The sequence below is a fragment of the Calidris pugnax genome, unplaced genomic scaffold, assembly GCF_001431845.1.
Source record: "Calidris pugnax isolate Ruff unplaced genomic scaffold, ASM143184v1 scaffold58, whole genome shotgun sequence".
Classification (NCBI taxonomy): domain Eukaryota; kingdom Metazoa; phylum Chordata; class Aves; order Charadriiformes; family Scolopacidae; genus Calidris; species Calidris pugnax.
In genome coordinates this window covers 1779550-1792792 of record NW_015090868.1, presented here as the reverse complement: position 1 = coordinate 1792792, position 13243 = coordinate 1779550, and the positions used below count along the sequence as shown (strand labels likewise).

Here is a 13243-nt window from a genome sequence, read left to right as displayed (position 1 = left end):
TATTGATGATTCCCATCATAAAATTTAGAGTGTAGAAAGAACACATCAGCTGACCAGCAGCACCAGTCATACTTTGTTCTTCAAAGTGCTTTCTGAGATTATTTTTTAAGATTATTTTTATTTTTTTAGGATAAAGGAGAAGAAAGCAGCTCTAGAGATGGGTGCCTTTTAGGGCATGGCTCTTCTGTCCTTCACCTGGTGGGACAGAACACAGCTTTGTGTGACTGCATGTATCATATTAAGGTCTCTAAAGCTCGGGCTGCCGGTGCTTAGTAGCATTGCTCTGCACTGATTTACATTAAAATGTTTTGGACAAAATGTTGGGAAAGGTCAGAAGCGCCCTTTGCTTCCTGAGGTGCTTGGATCTGTTTGGTACAATAAGGCAGAGAGTGACCCCAGCAATAAATGAATTGTTCAGCGCTGATTACCCGCTTTGTTGTTGAAAACCCTACTGTGTTGAACCACCAGGTTTTGATTAACTGCCTTGCTTCTGGTTCTTTCTGGACCATGTCCACATTGGCCAGGCTTGATACTCTGGAGTGGCAGCTCCAGATGAACTATCTGAGCTGGTTCTTGGCCAGGGTGGATTCTGTTTCTCATTGGGGAAAAACAGTAGGCTAAGCACATTGAAATTACATTACTGAGAGCTTCTCCTTGACTAATACTGCCTGTCATCTTCCTTTGAATTTGTAAACAAGAAATTTTTGAAAATTGTGAAATACTGAAGAATTACGTTGCTTATAATTACAACTGGTAGACTGACGCTCATACAGCCCACAAATGAAGGCTGCAGATCTTGGCCCAGCTGGCAGTTTCTTTGGAGGATGCTCAGTGCTGATGCAGCGTTGCTACAGATCCAGGAACTGAAGGCTGGATGAGTTTAATGTGCAAGCCTGGTTCTGCTTCTTTGTCTGGTGTCTAGCTCAGGAACGTGAAATCAGTGTCACTTATCTTTGAATGCAACTTTCTGTCATAATTTTTAAGCGTTTCTCTAAATTTACCAAGTCAACCAAGTTGTTACTTTAGCTCTATTTTCCAATACCATACATTCTAATTACAAGAGATGTAAAAGAACACCCGTACTTGTGCTAAGATCACAGATTATTCAGAATGGTTCACTAAAGGCATAAACTTCAGGGGTTTTTTTAGTATAAATCCTTTCTACTGGAAGCCAGACTGACTTTTTGAAAAGATACCATCTCAAAACAGATACAAAAGCCTCATCAATCTATGTCTTTTGCGAGATCTGATCATTGGAAATTCTGGTGTGTCTCATTTGTTGGTATTTTTTCCCTCTCTCCTTGCAGCTCCCTGCTTCTTGCCAGTTTTGTGCAAGACATTGCTGCTGTTTACTGTACTTTTAGTTAAGTCTAAAGCTCTTCCATAAAGTTTTCCCCCTTCCATCTGAGAAACAAAGTTCCGAACTGTTCCAGCCCTTTGCATATTTAACTCGATTCCAGGTTTTCTCTTCTCTCTGAGCCATCTGAACTAACAGACCAGCTTATGGCCTTTTACAGACTTGTCCTTTAGCAGTCAAGATGCCTCAAAGATATAGAATCATAGAATTGTTTAGGTTAGGTGGGACCTTTAAGATCATCAAGTCCAACCATCAACCTAACCCTGATAAAAAAAAACATCTGCATGTCTTTTAAATACCCCCACATGGTTTGGTTCTTTGGGTTTGTCTAAATCCTTCATTCATGAAGGATTTGTTCTTGTTCTTAAAGCAGTACGTCTGTAGTGCCCTTGTTACTCATCAAAACCAAAGTACTGCGTGCTCTTGCTTCATGTTGTTTGAGTTACCAGTTGATAAGGGAGCGTCAGCTTTCAGAACCCAGGGTCTGGTTTTGCTTTGCAGCCGTTGTTTCTGTCACTTACGTATGGGAAGTTAATCTGTACATTTCTCTGAGTCCTACAGGAATCTCTTCAAAATTCGTCTCTCTGTATGAATCAGACAGAATTTTGCAGTGGAGTCTGTCATACAGCTTTTAATAGTCTTTGTTGCAAGCAATTTCTTTTTTTAATGTAATAACCTTATTTCTTTACAGAAAAGAGTGGGAAGAAGAGAAAGGACAGTATTTTTAGTACAAAGGTTAGAATAACCAGGATCAGCCACGATACTTGAGGATTAGATGTTTTAATGACCTAAACCAATCAAGAATTTTGGCTTTCTAAGTCTTTGAACAACAACACTTTCAATAAAACATTTTATTATAGTGTCAGAGGAAAGAATATTTTTTTCTATTGTCAAAAATCCATTACTTACTGTCATTAACTTCAGCATTACCATGGGGTCTGGCAGGACTGTAGCACAAACTGGTAGCAGGAAAGAGAAGACAGATCTCATTAGGACATAGGGGAGAAGACATTTATTTTCTTTTTAAGGAACAACATCTAGCTGTAATGAATGAACAGCACAAGAGACTGGAGAACCTTCTGCTATTTCCTACTGTGTATACGTAGCTTAGTGGGAAAATAATGGCTTTTGGGAGTGTAAATACTTATATTGTGTATATGTTTGATTGTAGAAATTACTGCACAATCAGATGCCAGTGAGATTCGACAGGACTGGAAACCGACATTCCTTAGTAATGAAGAGTTCACACAGTTAATGTTAGAGGTATATTATTTCTCTTTTTCTGGGAGTACAATATTTCCTCATAGGGAGTCATTCCATGATGAAATTTTTCAGTTTGACATAACTTTTTATTTTCATGTTGTAACTATATGGTTTCATGAAGATAAACAGTCAAAATCCCTTTGTGTACAGTGTAATGCAAACCAGTTTTTATTTTAACTGAATTTTCAATTACATAAAAAATTGTAGCAGAGCAAGTCCACAAATGAACATATTTACTGTCAAGGTGGGTATTTTAAATTATTAACATAAGGAAGGTACTAGTAAAATAGAGAACTGTTATGCATAACTTAGAATTTTAATTATAAAAAAAGGCTCAACACATCCATGTAACTTGTGAGCAATAAAGTGTTTAATTTCTTTGCTTGTTACACTTTCCAAAAATGGTGTGTGAGCATTACTTTTCTAAGGAAGATTACATGACTCGTTGGATTACTACTAGAAATAAACTTTCAGTATAAGCTGTCATTTCCTTGAAAAAGAGGATAAGTCATTTCTATCTTGTTAGTGAAACAATTTCCAATAATAGCTAAATGAAAAATATTAAAGTAAATGAACAAACACTTTGTATTTTCATTCTATAGTTAAACCTTTTCTTTGAGGCACAGATTTAAAAAATAAAAAGTTCTCATTTTCTGTACTTGAAAAATTTTCAAAAAATCCTCTGTGGTGAGTTTGTGTATTTTTTCCAACAAGTTAGTGAACTAGTTCCTTCTGGTTTTTGAGATTTTTCTTTTTTTTGTGGCTGTTTCTGGTGTTTCTCAAGTCATCTTACAAAATATTTGTCCATAACTAGTGACTGTAAAGCTAGAACAATATAATATACAAATGTTTTTAAAATATGTGAGCTTTAAAATTTCCTATTTAGAAATACAGTTCTCTTACACCTTTATGTTTGGTGCTGTTCAACTAAAAGATACTTATGTTATTTTCCGTGGAAATAAGTTTGAGTTAAATAGAAGATAATGCAGTCAGAAATGTATCTCATAGTTTTCAAATCTCAATAAAATCTTGCTACAAATTTTTTTTTTATTGAGATTGGGAATATTGAGATTTTAAATACTGAAATTTGTCGATTTTACCACCTTTTTTACTTGTTCGTCTCTTAGTTTTTCCACCTTTTCTTGCTTTTGTCTCTAGGTCTTTTTTCTGAATTTTCTGATGTTTGAAATGATGATTGAATTACAAATAAGAGGCAGGCAGAGTGGGAGATGGGGGAAGCAGTACAGCTGTATATGGACTGAAGTCTTGCTTCTGAAACCACAGGTTATTTAGGAACAGAACAGTATGGGAATTGTAATGCTTATAACAGCAAAACCAAGAAGTTTTGGTAGTGAAAGGTATTTCATTTTTATAATAAATGAAACTAAAATTTGTCTGAATTATTTTCCATGTTGAATGTAGCTTAACATTTTTAATGTGCTCTGTTGCTTTTTGTTTAACTGCCCATTATGTTTAATTTCAGGCTCTTGATGGTTTTTTTTTAGCAATTATGACAGATGGAAATATAATATATGTGTCTGAAAGTATAACTCCCTTACTTGAACATTTGCCAGTAAGTACCAATTGCTTTCTGTAACATCTCAGTTTACCTATAGATGGTGTTCTGCTATGAGTAATAATTAATCGTTAGCCTTTTTGGCATTACAGAACAGATGTATGCTTTGTTCCGACGCTTCTGCTTTTTCTTCAGTGCAATTCCTTCCTGCTGGTGTGTCTCCTGTATTGGGCATTTCCTTTGGAAATGCAGAACGTGGTCTGCACTCTGTTGGGCAGAATTATGAAGTGCCAGGCCAGCATCAGTGTCTCTTCAGCATAACTGGAATGAACACTGCTGACTGCAGGAGACCCTGTAGAGTTCACACCTATCTCAGTCTCTGCAGGAGTCAGAAGGGTATTGCTAAAGAGCAATAGCCTTGGAATTTTTTTAAACTACTTCTTTACTCCTTTCCTGCCACAGAACTCTTCTAAGACATACATTGATGCCAGTTCTGCTTTTTAAGCTAGGTATATCCTTTGAGTTTTATCATTCACTCATCTTTAATCTTGGTGACATTGGTCACTGGTAAGTGTAGCATTCTAGTTTTTTTAAAGTTACCTTTGAATAATGTTTTTCTGAGTTGAGACAAATCAGTGCTCGAAAATGCAAACAACCGATGAGTGAAACAGTGAGTTACGTTTTAGAAGAGAGGGACAAGTTGCTGTTAGAGGCTCATTGTCTTACCATGATAAGGAGTATTTTGTAAAGCTTGGAGTGGGGTATTTAAAAAATGATTCTGCAAAACACAAATTCCACTAAGATGTGCCCTGATATCAGCTTGAGAATTTTGAAAAATGTTCAGGTAATTGTAATTTATTTTTTTTTTCCCAAAAAGTAGAATTCACCAAGTTCTCAGAGGCATGTTTGTCCTTTGCTTTTGAGTGTGATTATATATCCTAAACATACGTTCTGTGGTCCCTCTTTTCTGAATACTTAATCAAAGGCATTTATGTATTTAATCAGTTGTTCAGTTTTATTGCATGCATCTCTCTTGTTCCCAGTTTTGTGTACATAGCTGGGGAACTGATTATAAAATTTATTCATAAAATCAATTGCAATTAGATATAATTATTGGTATCATAATAATCTCTATAATGTAGGGAGGGACTGTCTTTTGTCTTAATGTATTGGATGCCACTGACAGGTTACAGTGCTCTAGAACAACACCCTATAATTTCTAATTAAAATACTCCTTTACTTGGAACTGTCGCATCCCAGGGAGTTTAATACAAGCTCCATGGTACTTTCATGTGTGTGTCTGTCTGCTGTGCTCATGGTGGTTTTTGTTAAATGGTTTTGCAGTGTCAAAATTAAGACAGATCAAAATGAATTTTTTTTTCCTTGCAAAATGTTCATGTGTATTCCAGCAGGTGGCTTTGTTGAGTCAGTAATGACTTTCTGATCTATGGAACTGTTTTGCATTAAAATAGTAGTCTTTGTGACATTGTACGTCTTCCATTATTTTAATGCTTATTAAATCTTTTTCTTTCAGTCTGATCTTGTGGATCAGAGTGTATTTAATTTTATCCCGGAGGGGGAACATTCAGAAATTTATAAAATACTGTCTTCTCATCTGCTGGAAAGTGATTCATTGACACCAGAATACTTAAAATGTAAGTAGTTATTGTGGATTAACCCCCATAAGTGCGTGGGGCTGATCACTCCCCCCCCAGAGGGATTGGGAAAGAATCAGAGGGATAAAAGTGAGAAATCTTGTGAATTGAGATAAAGACAATTTAATAAGTAAAGCAGAAGTCACGTGCACAAGCAAAGCAAAATAAGGAATTAATTTGTGACACCCATTGGTAGGCAGGTCTTTAGCTGTCTCTAGGAAAGCAGGGATTCATCATGTGCAGTGGGAGGACAAACCCTCTTCTCCCCCTTCCTCCTCCTTTCCCCAGCTTTTATTGGTGAGCACGAAGTCCCATCATATGGGACAGCCCTTTAGGGCAGTGTCCTGGCTGTGTCCTCTCCCTTCTCATACACCCCCAGCCTGCTGGCTGGTGGAGCCTTGTGAGGAGCAGAAAAAGCCTTTGGGCTGTGCAATCACTGCTCAGCAGTAACTAAAACATCCCTGTGTTACCAGTGCTGGTGTAGTCAAAATCCAACACACAGCACCATAGGAGCTGCTATGAAGAAAACTCATTCCATCCTAGACAAAGCCAGTCGAGTTAAAAAATAATCTGCTTTGTATCACATGTGATCAGGTCTTTTCTTCCAATGTTATTTAAGCAGAAACACGAGTGAGCCCTGAAGAACAGAAGCACTTTTTTGTGGGTTTTTCCCCAGAAAAAACCTAAAATTTTTAATGTTGCCTTGCTTTTCACTCTGTTGTTTATATAGCTTCTATGTAGACAGTTATAGGAGTTGGCAAGAATGAAAACGTAGCAGCCTAATGGGTTTTGGAAGTGCTTGCTTTAGTAAACTTAACTTTAGGGCAGCTGCTTCTTTAAAATAGCTCTAGTTTTCAGGGGGTTTCTATGTCATTAGCATTCAGGCCCTTCATGCACAAATTCTAAAGGAGTTCTCCATGTCTTTAGGTTAGTTAATATCACGTTGGTTAAAAGCAGTAGCCATTTGTAATCACATTTATAGTATCTCAGTAACTGCGTGCCTTAATTATTCCTGCTTTCCATTTCGGGTTGCCTGTGAGCTTCATCAAGCACGTAGCCTTCTAATTTGTTTATTCTTTTCTCAGCAAAAAATCAACTCGAATTCTGTTGCCATATGCTGCGAGGAACAATAGATCCAAAAGAGCAACCTACATACGAATATGTGAAATTTATAGGAAATTTCAAGTGTTTGAATAACGGTAAGTAATTTCAGCGGTGTTAGAATGCAATTCTTGGAGGCTTTTACAGCTAAGCAGGCTTGAGACCACTGTGCAAAACTTAATGGTGGACTAAAATCAGTCTCTCAAAAGAAGAATTTGAAGCAGAGTTGTATCACTTCTATATTGTTTTAATGAAAAAGAAGAAAAACCGCCTTTCGTGTATTACATGTCTGTGCGCTTCAATGCAAAGTGTGGTAATTCTGCTTAATGCTTTCAATGAAAGAAATGTAGTATCTTGTAAAACATTTTTTAAAATAATGTAAGAGAGAATTAAGCAAATGCTTTAAAATAAATAGCCTGAGTTCAGTTAATTATGCATAATCCGTACTGAAGCAGGTGGCTAAGTAACTTGAACATCAGTGGTACCGAGTACCTGCAGTTCTCATTATGCAGCGAGCTGGGAAGTAAAATTTAGGTTTCCCCCCATTTCAGTTCTATGTTTTCACTGGCAAGAATTACCACTCAGATGAGTGGATGGGCCATTACAGTTTTCCACACCAAATTCCTTCCCCCTTCCATTGAATCTATTTTTATTAGTTACATACTAATTCCTCTTATTCCTCTGTTCCACATCCCTAATCTGTTTGGCCAGCCCATGCTATTTATTTGAGAGGCAGATTAATTTGGTCAGCCAGACAAATGGGGCTGTGCAGTGGGATCAGTAGTAGATCTTCATAAAGATCACCCTCAAAAATATTATCAAAGAAAGTGTCTTGTAAATAAACTATTTTGTGATACCAGTATTTTTCTCACAAAATGGGGGGAGGTTGAGTCTTAGTGCCAAATGCAGGCATGTAATATTATAGAAAAGACAAAAAATAGCCCTTAAAAAATCAATACAGTGCTAGTCTTGGAAAGAGGAGGAGTTGGGAAACTGCAGACCTATCAGTTGCAATTCGATATTGGGAAATATTGCAAAACAAATAATTAAACTATATGTGAGCTTCAGGAAGCTAGCAAGGAATTCAGTAGCAAAGATTGGTGATTTTTCAGGTAGAAATAGCATCAAATCAGTTCAGTTTCTTCTACTAAAGAGTAACACGCTGTGTGTGTAAGAGGAAAAAGCACAAATAAGTGATGGAGTTTTTTAATGTGCTTTTGACAGTTATCGTATTCTGTTCTCACCAGTATGTCAGGGAAGCACATTTTCATTGAAATTGCAGGAGAGTAGCTGCAGAAACTGATGATTGGAAAGGTTACTGATGTTCACCATCAAAATGGAAAGTTTTAATGGACTGAATAATGTTATGAATAATGGAATATAGTTTCCAGTCATGAAATGATGCAAGAACTAAACACAGGATAAGCATTCAGCCCCAAACTTAGAAAATAATTTTTAGGGGAAAAAAACCCAGACAAATTGACTAAGAACAAATGCAAGTTGCCACATTTAGGAATAACAAGCCATTTGAACAGGGGAAAAGCTTCCTGTTAGCGAGACAGCAGGCCTCCAGAAAAAGGAGTTACTGTGGAATGTAAACCAAACGTGACCAAAATCACCAAATCCTGAAAATGCAGAAGTCTTTCTAAGATATTGTCTAGACCACATGAAATGAAAGTCCCTCTGCCCTTCTTAGCACCTGTATGTCCATCCTCATTCTGGTTTTGACACCATTTGTCAGGAGTAAGTAAAGCAGTTGGAAAGAGTTCAGAGTAGAGCAATGAAAGCAATCAGAAATTTAAAAATCTGATTTACAAAGCAAGATAAACTCTGAAGAGCAAAGGAGAAAGGAGATGATAAAACCTTTAAAGATAATTTGGAAGATGTGTTCCAGTCAGTTTTAATAGTTACCAAGAAAGATTGGAATTGTTATTAGTTTCTTAAAACTGCTTTGTCACAGATAATATCACGGTAACTCTAAATTTAGTTCTTTGAGAAAGTCACTTGATGGTTGTGTTCCCATTCATACTGTACAACTGCTGTTCCTGTGCATATATTATGTGTAGCATTTTTCTGAATGCATGTTGTTGTAAGCAAAGGACGTTAGATAAATATTGGTCCGTTTGTCTTGTGATGTTACTGCCCTTTTTCCTTCATGCTCGTATCGTAATCCGTATCGACCTCATCTGTCTTCCCTCAGTTCCCAACTCGGCGCACAACGGTTTTGAAGGAACCATTCAGCGATCGCACCGCCCTTCCTATGAAGACAAAGTTTGCTTTGTAGCCACAGTTAGATTAGCCACACCTCAATTTATCAAGGTATGTACAAATGAAATCACTTGTGTAGCATTTTTAAACGTACTCCGAACAGGAAAACTTCAGAGAGAATGCACACAACATTTCTAATACTATTAGAGAAAAACGTAAGGCATTTTATTGTATCAAACTGAGAGTGTCTGTGTTTTGTACTTCACATACAAAGAGGTTAGAAGTTGTGCAAAGTACCAAATCAAGTTGCTGTGGTGAGTGCTGTTTCTAAATAGTCATATCAAATAGTAATATGTAAGAAATAAATTTAGAAGTCCCTAGGAATTTAATTTACTAAGTTTAACATAAATATGATGAAAGATAACACTGAGATTCCCCTTTCACTGGAAAAATTCATCATTTTAGTTGACACTTGGATGTGAATTTTATGCTGCTGCTGGTCTTGCTGTAGTTTGACACAAGCAAATCGCTTTGGGCTTAACAAAAGCTTGAATTATTTGTCAGCAACTGAGAGTCAGGTTTGAGGTAATAAAGATCTTTTGTTTCAGTATGGTGTGCTACTCAGTAATTCGTTTCAAGAGAATATTTTGCTTATCTGTTAATGCACAGTGAAGATATCCTTACAAATTTACAATCAGACGTGTGTGAAATGTATAGACTTTATTTAAAGTATAAGCCTATACCTTTTGCTTATCTGTTAATGCACAGTGAAGATATCCTTACAAATTTAGAATCAGACGGGTGTGAAATGTATAGACTTTATTAAGTATAAGCCTATACTTCGCTAAAATGAGTCAAAATAAATACTCAGGGTACAGTACAGGATAGTCTGTGGTTGTGGTTCAGATTATGTGTTTTCTACAAATATATTAATCAAGGTGCAGGATAGCCTGCTATTGAACATTTCTTCTTACAATTCAGCTCTAAAGAAATACTATGAAATGTATATGGCGTGTGGTTAAGCTGCTGTCTGTCATGTGGAACTCTTTGAATATTTAAATATTTAAATATACTGCATGTAAGTTGAACGCACTGGTGTCTTAAGCTGAAGGTTGGTGGTGGTATCCTCTGAAGACATGGTTTACATACTTTGCACTTTGAAAGTGTAGTAAGGAGCCTGTGGAGAAATCATATAAACTTCTTCAGTTCTGTCAGGCTGAACAGGAACTAGGTTTCTCCGACCTGCGTGCCAGAGAGAGTTTATTTTTCCTGAAGCCATGGAAATCTTTCATCTTCACAGTTTTCTTCCTGTGTGGGTCTAAATAAAGTTCTTCCTGTTATGCCTACAGTTGGTAGAGATGTTAAATGTGTGATTTTTGGCTTCATTAAATACTTGGGGAGATGAGGAACATCCATTTATGATCTTTATGTTTCCTGGTGGTGACAGCTTTACAGATTATACTCTGGCCAAATTTCCATTCCTCTTTACCTGAACTTCTGAGCCCCAAGAGCCTAAGGAACCTTTCATCTTACAGAGGTTTTAAGACCTCTCAAAGGGTTTTGGCTAGTGCTGTTCATCTGAGAAATATTCTTGTGAAGAAGACTAATGTTAGCGTGAAAGTTTTTAATCTGACAATACTTGTCGATAGTCTTTTGATACTTTCTGTTACTATTGAGGCTAGCATTGACTAGGCTCTAGCAAAGAAGTGCTATCTCAGAAACTTTACCATCCCAGTAACTTTACTAACAGATGTGTGACGCAGCCAGTAATGAGATGTGTGGTTTAGTATTGGATTGCCTTACTTAAGGTAGGACCTGCCTGCTCCTCTGCCACTTTTTCTCTTTATTTCAGACAGTGTGTGGTTCTGTTGGGTGTTTTTAACCAAGAATATATTTCTCAAGGATATACAGTGCTTTTGCAGAAAGATGCAGTATTCATGAGAATAATCTCTGAAAGTTCACATTTTTATTTTCTGCATATGACCCCATCACTTTTGTAACAAAATGTGCCACAAATTTTGCTCCCCAGTGAAGGGATATGGCTTTGTGCATTCTTTAAAACATTTGCCTTGCATTTTGGCTGGTAAGTGATTGAATCCTACCAAAGAAAGCAGGATTAATCCAACCAAAAGGATTCTACAAGAAAACTTCTTGTTACAAATTCTTTTCTAGATGCCTTGTTGACAACTTCAACAAGATGCCTTGTTGAACAAGACAGCTTCTACCCAGGGGTATTTTACAGTGGAATATCTGTAAATCATTAATATATACGTGTTGAGTAATCAGATAGGAACTTGCTGCCAGCTTCTCTCTAACAATGGTGGTTTTACTGTGATTCTACTGCCTGTGCTTATTTTTCCTTTTGTTTCAAGTTGTGCCAAAATAATTATATTAAAAGAAATAACGAATCAGGACTATGTCTCAAGGATATATGCTCACTCTGTCATTTCTTTGCTATGAGTGGTGCTTTATTAAATACTGTAATCTTAGGAAAGTAGATGACCTTTGGGCTTTAGGGGGAGTTTCAGTTTTGAAGGTTAAGTTTTGCGAACTGGAAGTCGTACCAACTGTCACCAATTTGTGCCTGAAGTGATTTTGTTCACTGCCTTCATCATATAACTCACTTTCTGCTCATTGTCTTTAGATTTTATACCAATGAAGGTGAGGAAGAAGCATTGCCTAGATAAGTTAACTTTTTTCTTTCGTAGAAAGGAAACTTACAAATATCTATTTAAAGAACTGCAAAATACCCACTTAAACTCTTTGTATTATAAGCTGAAAGAATGAAAAGGAAGGTGCTCTCTTTGTAGGAACAAGACTTAAGTCTTCTACTATATTTTTCCCCAGGTCTATTTTAGTTATAGATGTCTGCAGAGCTGCAGTGTGCTCATCAGTCCACATCTGTTGTGACCATTATGTCAGTGCAGCAGCAGGTTCCATACTCCAGCCTTGAGGAAACTGTTGTGGTATCTGATCATTAATAGATTCTCCTGTGTTCCTGGCAATGGGAATGTCATTGCAAGCTCCTACAAGTGTGACAAACGTGTGCAGGTGTCCAAAAAAGAAAGATTTGCCGATCTTTAATTTTATTGTAGTTCTCTGAGGGGTGTTTTTGTATGTGTGCATGTGTTCCATCATCCATCTTTCTTCTTGTAAGGTGGTAGGAGAGGAGTTACTGTCTCAGGAAGAGGCACAGTCCTTGCTGGGGCATCTTTGCCTCTCTGGAAGGGGACAATAGAAACTGAGTGACAGGCACTGATTGCGCATATGTCTGAGCAGAATACATTTAAAATTATGTACAGAGTACCTTGAGGATTTTGTTGTAATAGTGGAAGTACAGTCATTCTCTTACTGCTTATGAGTTCTAAACATAACAAGAGTGTGTTCCTTGTAGTTCATGCCTGTGCCCTCAAGGCAAAGTGATTTACAGTACTCTGCTCTCACTGAAAAGAAGAATCCTATTCCTAAAGTCAAAGTAATGTGACCATCTCGCTAATGTTGGTTTTTAGCCATTGTAAGCACATGCTGTAATCAGAGTGTCTGGTGGGAAGTGTTTCGTCTCTTGCTTGTTTTACAAGTGAAAAGCATAACTTCAGGAGCTATTGATTTCTGCTTGTACTGCTGTGTTTGGAGATACTGAACCTGAGTTTAATCTCAGGCCGGGGCTGTTCCATTTAAACCACCTGAGTGTCAGCCTGAGATTAGATTCTGCCTCAGTATTACGCATCTAAGCAAGCAAAAACCATGAAGCTGTCTCAAAATGACCATGATAACTATTGTGGAGTTACCTACTAACTTTAGGTCAGTCTGAATTGCGAAAGAGCTTATGAATTAGAATAGAGCAGTTTTGAGAGAGATTTTTATTTTTTTACTTTTTAGGAAATGTGCACTGTTGAAGAACCCAATGAAGAGTTCACATCTAGACATAGCTTAGAATGGAAGTTCCTATTCTTGGATCACAGGTGCAATTCCTTCTATGTATAGCAGCAATAGCAGCTGAATCACAGTGGTGACTATAATATTTAGAGTTCACTAATCAACATTAAATACGTGTAGCTTGTGTTGGGTTTAATTTTTAATTTTTTTCAGAGCACATACTGTAAACAAGAAAATTTATATAATGAAATAATTTTTTGTGGGTTT

General features: G+C 36.9%; 1 protein-coding gene across 7 annotated transcripts in view; it reads left to right on the top strand.

The window, feature by feature from the left end:
* The window catches only part of CLOCK (clock circadian regulator), a 61475-nt gene that overhangs the window by 35087 nt on the left and 13145 nt on the right, over window positions 1–13243 (top strand). For 6 of the 7 annotated variants that reach the window (XM_014945566.1, XM_014945568.1, XM_014945569.1 and 3 more), the window contains 6 exons: window positions 2529–2620; window positions 4104–4193; window positions 5671–5791; window positions 6877–6990; window positions 9093–9211; window positions 12980–13062. In XM_014945566.1, coding sequence (XP_014801052.1) covers window positions 2529–2620; window positions 4104–4193; window positions 5671–5791; window positions 6877–6990; window positions 9093–9211; window positions 12980–13062 — 619 coding nt within the window. Of the gene's footprint in view, window positions 1–2528; window positions 2621–4103; window positions 4194–5670; window positions 5792–6876; window positions 6991–9092; window positions 9212–12979; window positions 13063–13243 lie in introns of those variants that run through there. The other variant, XM_014945570.1, reaches the window with a different exon arrangement.